General features: G+C 38.7%; 1 protein-coding gene and 1 non-coding gene across 2 annotated transcripts in view; both read right to left on the bottom strand.

Annotated features, from left to right (window-relative positions):
- Positions 1-2523, bottom strand: part of LOC119421163 — a 77512-nt gene extending 74989 nt beyond the window's left edge. Inside the window, exons 1-7 of the mRNA XM_037688551.1 lie at positions 2195-2523; positions 1810-1865; positions 1305-1493; positions 920-1076; positions 773-826; positions 616-694; positions 324-468 (exon numbers count right to left, since the gene is read on the bottom strand). Of these exons, the coding sequence (XP_037544479.1) occupies positions 324-468; positions 616-694; positions 773-826; positions 920-1076; positions 1305-1493; positions 1810-1865; positions 2195-2442 (928 nt within the window). The 5' untranslated portion in view covers positions 2443-2523. The remainder of the gene's footprint in view (positions 1-323; positions 469-615; positions 695-772; positions 827-919; positions 1077-1304; positions 1494-1809; positions 1866-2194) is intronic.
- Positions 2050-2123, bottom strand: trnat-agu. Its single transcript has one exon. It is a non-coding gene; the product is annotated as a tRNA-Thr (tRNA).
- Positions 2524-4772: the final 2249 nt, after the last annotated feature.

Raw genomic sequence — 4772 nt, 5'->3', positions numbered from 1 at the left:
GAACTGTGTAGAGTAACAGCTGATTAGAGTAACAAAGCTGGGAGTAAATTTACTTATTTTTAATTTAATTCCTGTAATAATTACATAAAAAGCTGAACTGCCAAGATTTCGTTTTTTTTGTTTTGTTTTGCAGAGTAAAGGCTAAACACTGATGTGTGTATCCATCTAAATAACCCTACAAAGTCACTTCCTGCCAACTCTTGGCGTCGTTTCCAACAAATGCCACATTTTCTCACCCACATACTTGTGTCATCACTCCATTTCACTTTTACAGATTCCTCTGCTCTTGATTTTGAATATTTGCGTGTGTAAAAACTTTTTACCCAGCTCTGTCTCCACTGCTGATGCCTGCTTGGCTAGAACCTCTTCAGCCTGGCAGCGCTGGGCAAGGGTGAGCCCTTGTTCTGTCAGTCTGTCCAGCAGAGCCCTGGTCTGATCTGGACTACCACGTGGCCAGTCACTGGGAAACTAAGGAGGTTCAGAAGAACAAAAACAAGCACCAATGACTGAGTGCCAATATTAACCAGAAAGACTTTGTGAAATGCATATCATACAGTTTTATTCCATTCGCAAGATGGAAAATACAGAAGGGCTTTACTAGAAACAGAAACATACCGTGGCTCTCATTCTCTCCATAAAGTGACTCCTCCCAGGAACAGGTTTCCTCTGCAGGGATATGACTTTGTCCCACAGCCTGCAGATGAAAAATAGTACCCAAGTAGAAACTCATTGTATAAATACCTTTAATATATAATCTAAACTGATTTAGTACCCATTTTGCTTGCTCCTTAAATATTTCCATTTAGTTGTTTCTTCAGACTTTAGCCTGCCACAAAGCAAATTTAAGACTTTTTTAAATTTTATCATATACAAATAAAGCATCATTATTATTTTTATGGGCTGATCGTGTAAAACATACACATTTTGCTGAAGCAAACTGCTCGAACCAAGCCCATCTGTGTTATTTGAAGGCGGCACAGAGACAGCTGCAGCTCTCCTCATGTCATCACTTCTTGCCACATTGCTTCTGGCTGTCTTCTTGTTCACGAGCGTGATCGGATCAGGAGAGGCAGATGCTGAAACAGTCTGCTGAAATTTCCTTGATGCCCGGTGGTGCACAGCCCGAGTGGATGAAGGGAAACAGTTTTGGATTGCGTTTCGATTTTTTACGTTTTTAGACATTGTGGGTTTGTAGCTCGTTGAAGGTCTTGAGCTCAATGTGGAGCAAACTGATAAATCGGACTTTTTGTATTCTTTTTTGCCAAGGCTATCAGATTTCGAGATTGATCTAACGGTTGTGTGACCTCTATTAGCCACTGCAGATGAAATCAATACATCTGTGGTTGGGCTCGTTTCACTTTGAGCACCAGATATGTTGCTTCTGCAGAAGTTGTCTTTAGAGGGTTCGGAGCCAGTGCGGACCCGAAGGGCTTTTTCCAGCGCTCGCTCAAGCAGATCTATATCTTCCTTCTCTCCAGGTGAAGCGTCTGCATCTGAAAATAGAAGCATGAACATTTGCTAGTACGGTTCATCTTTTTAGTTAAAATACATGGAATATTTTATTTATTTTTTACAATGAGGCAAGACAGCCAATCTACAATAAAACAAAACACATTTTGTTCAGTTTTTCAGAGAAAGTTCAACACGTGACAGTTGCAATTTCATCTACAAGACTGATTTTAATTTCTTTAGAATATGTTCGCATTTTTCCCTAACATTGAATAAGTGCTATAAAAATAGACTATGATGAGTATTTCTGCTTTTAATTAGCAATTTTCAGATAAACAGAACATCTGTCTCTAAAATTACCTGCAGCAGCTTCTGCTCTTTCTGACTCTTCAGACTCTGCCTTGAGTTGTGACGTTCTGAGGGATGAAAAAACAAATGACTAGTCATTAAAGAAATAAATAGATGGTGCACTCCAACTGGCTCATGCATCACAGGCTTTGCAGACAGCTTCATTCCATCTTTTATATATATAAATTAATATAATGGATGGAATTTTCAAAAATAATCAAGAAATTGCGTCATAAATACATTACACACCAAAGGCACTGCTGGGATTCGAACCCAGGATCTCCTGTTTACTAGACAGGCGCTTTAACCAACTAAGCCACAGCGCCACACGTGGCAGGGTTGCACAGGTATTCATTTAGATGTAAACAAAACGTACACTTAATTGTAAAGTACTTACAAGCTCTGTAAAATTTCTCTGAAGTGTTGAATGTTCTCATTAAGTTGTGCCTGTTCAACTTTACAGGCCTTAATGATTCGCTCAACCGCGCACAGAAGCGACATTTTTCTTCTTCTCTTCGTCTGTTCAGTTCGGTGGTTGGTTGGTTGTACTTTCCAGTCGAAGCAACACGAAATACGCAATTGAACGTTAAACCACTGGCTAATACGATATATGTGGACTTGTTGAACAAATGTTACACACCGCATAACTTATCTAGAGAAAACACGCAAAAAGTACAAATCGCATTTTAAGGTCAAAAATCCGCTACGGATGCTAACCCGCGAACTTCCGGTAACGGATGCGGAAGCCACGTTTCTTCTCGATGACGAGAAAAAAAAGGGGTTTCGGTCGGGTAATGTGCAGTAACATGATGCACATGTTCGTAAAGTTAAACGTCTTTGTCTGGTTATAATGAACAGGAAAATTATAACTAGCAAAACAAAAACTTAAGTATTTCAACGCTTAGACAGTGTTGCCAGATAGAGTCGAGGTTTTCCAGCCCAAAAATCTGTTATATCGCACAAAAATATTCAGAAAATCCACACGTCACATTTCAGGATGCCCTTAGCAAAAAGTAGTTTATTTAAGTGTACTACAAGTATACTTATTTTACACTAAAAATGAGGACGTGTACATGAAGTTTACTTTTTATAAACTTTATTTGATATATTCAAAAATAGTATAAAAATGTCCCAATTTAGTCCAAACAAGTATTAAATCAGTATACTTCTAGTACACTACAAGTATGGTGTCTAGTATACTTGATATACTTATACTTAACTTAAAGTATACTTGCAAAAATAAACTTCAAATGTACTACTTTTTTGTTACTGGTGGTTATTATAGACACAGATTAAATGTTAAATATGAATATTTCTATATTTTTGACCACAGTAATAGTTACACACATTGTAAACACTCAAAATTACATATGTTGGTTTAGTGCTTACCTATAACCTAAATATTTAAGGAGTAAACATTTTTAATAATCATGTTAAAAGTTATAAATGTTGTCTTTGGTGCCTGTTTGTTTTCCAAATGTGTGTGTGAATGACAGTCAGGCACTAACATAAAACACTATGTAGAACAGGGTGCTAACGATCCATCATTAGGCTGATGGTCCTCCTTGATCATGTGAGCAGCTGGTTTTGGTTGTCAGCAGCAAACTGGTTGATCCACTACGAGAAGGTGCTATTTATAAGACTGAGCTGAATACAGCACCTCAGACTTAATAAGTCTTTCGGATGAAAGACGAAACGTTTCTACATTTTTTGTTTGTTTGTTTGTTTGTTTTTTTGAGTGTCCAGAGGACCAGATTTAACTTTTTTAGACTTTGTAGAACAGTTATGAAGTTCAGTCCATTTCCTTGTATTAGCTGACTGGCAGATCTGCCACATTCAATATGGCGGCGGCTTCGACTTACCGCTGCAATGGGTCAGCCCAGAGCCGTGTCAGAGCCGTGTACAGGGCTCTGGGTCAGCCCACTCAATGAGGTGTCTACTAACATAATTTATGGCGCCGCCTCACCAGTTCTCTGTGAACGTCCTGGCAAATAGCCAATCAGTGATGGAGAAAGTGATGGAGAAAGGTCAGGGGAGCTTTGCTATGAAAAAATGATGAATGATTGTTTGAAGTGTGTTTAATAGGTTAACTCAAAAATCGCCGATCTGACTTCAAATCTGCCCAAATTATCCCCAACCACCTAAAGCAATTTTTACCTGCAAAATCAGAATGAAAACCACCAAATGGGCGGCAAACCGCCCAATCTGGCAATGCTGGTTTAAAAAAATGTCATTTCTTGCAAGCGACTCTTGAGGTACGCCTTCCTTCGGGAACGCCTATTCGTCTGCAGACACTTGCAGGGGACTGCTTAGAAAGGCAGTCACCTATTGTTATCCACCTGAAAAGGGTCATGCTCTTCCTTCAACTTTAATGCGGCCTGAACCACAGTGTGTCCCCCCACAAATTATATATCAAAACAACCACTGTGATGTGTGCTATTACTATTACTACTATTGCTATTACTTTTATTGGCATTTCGAGTTACGAAGGCGACATAATTTTCAAACAAAGATGCACTGTTTCTCATTGAAAAACACTAACAGAACTAACAAAGTCCATGCTCTATAATCCAGATATACAATCCAACAATTTTCAGTCAGGTCATCTGGACAGTTTCTTTTTTTGTGTGTGCTGAAACGTTTCACCTTCCATCCAGAAGGCTTCGTCAAACTAACAGAACTCTTCACATCTTCTAATGGCCACCGTGAGGTCACATGACCTACAGTGACGAGGTCTGTGAACAAAACTCAGTATTGCTGAGTTCTAACGAACTCTTCCTACCACCACATCTTTTAAGATACACATACATATTATATATGAAAAAGTAATAATTTCTTTCATCCTTTCATGGTGTTTCTGTAGGAGTTATGGATAAATCAGCCAATTTTAGAGATATTAAGCTAAAATTTGGTGATGGTAGCTGAGAGCAATGCCCAATAAATTCTGAATTGTAAGAAAAATCCAAGATGGCCAC

Source organism: Nematolebias whitei, chromosome 15 (genome assembly GCF_014905685.2).
Source record: "Nematolebias whitei isolate Nwh7 chromosome 15, NemWhi1, whole genome shotgun sequence".
NCBI classification, from domain to species: Eukaryota; Metazoa; Chordata; class Actinopteri; order Cyprinodontiformes; family Rivulidae; genus Nematolebias; species Nematolebias whitei.
The sequence above is the reverse complement of the archived record's forward strand: the minus strand, read 5'-3'. Positions and strand labels throughout refer to the sequence as shown.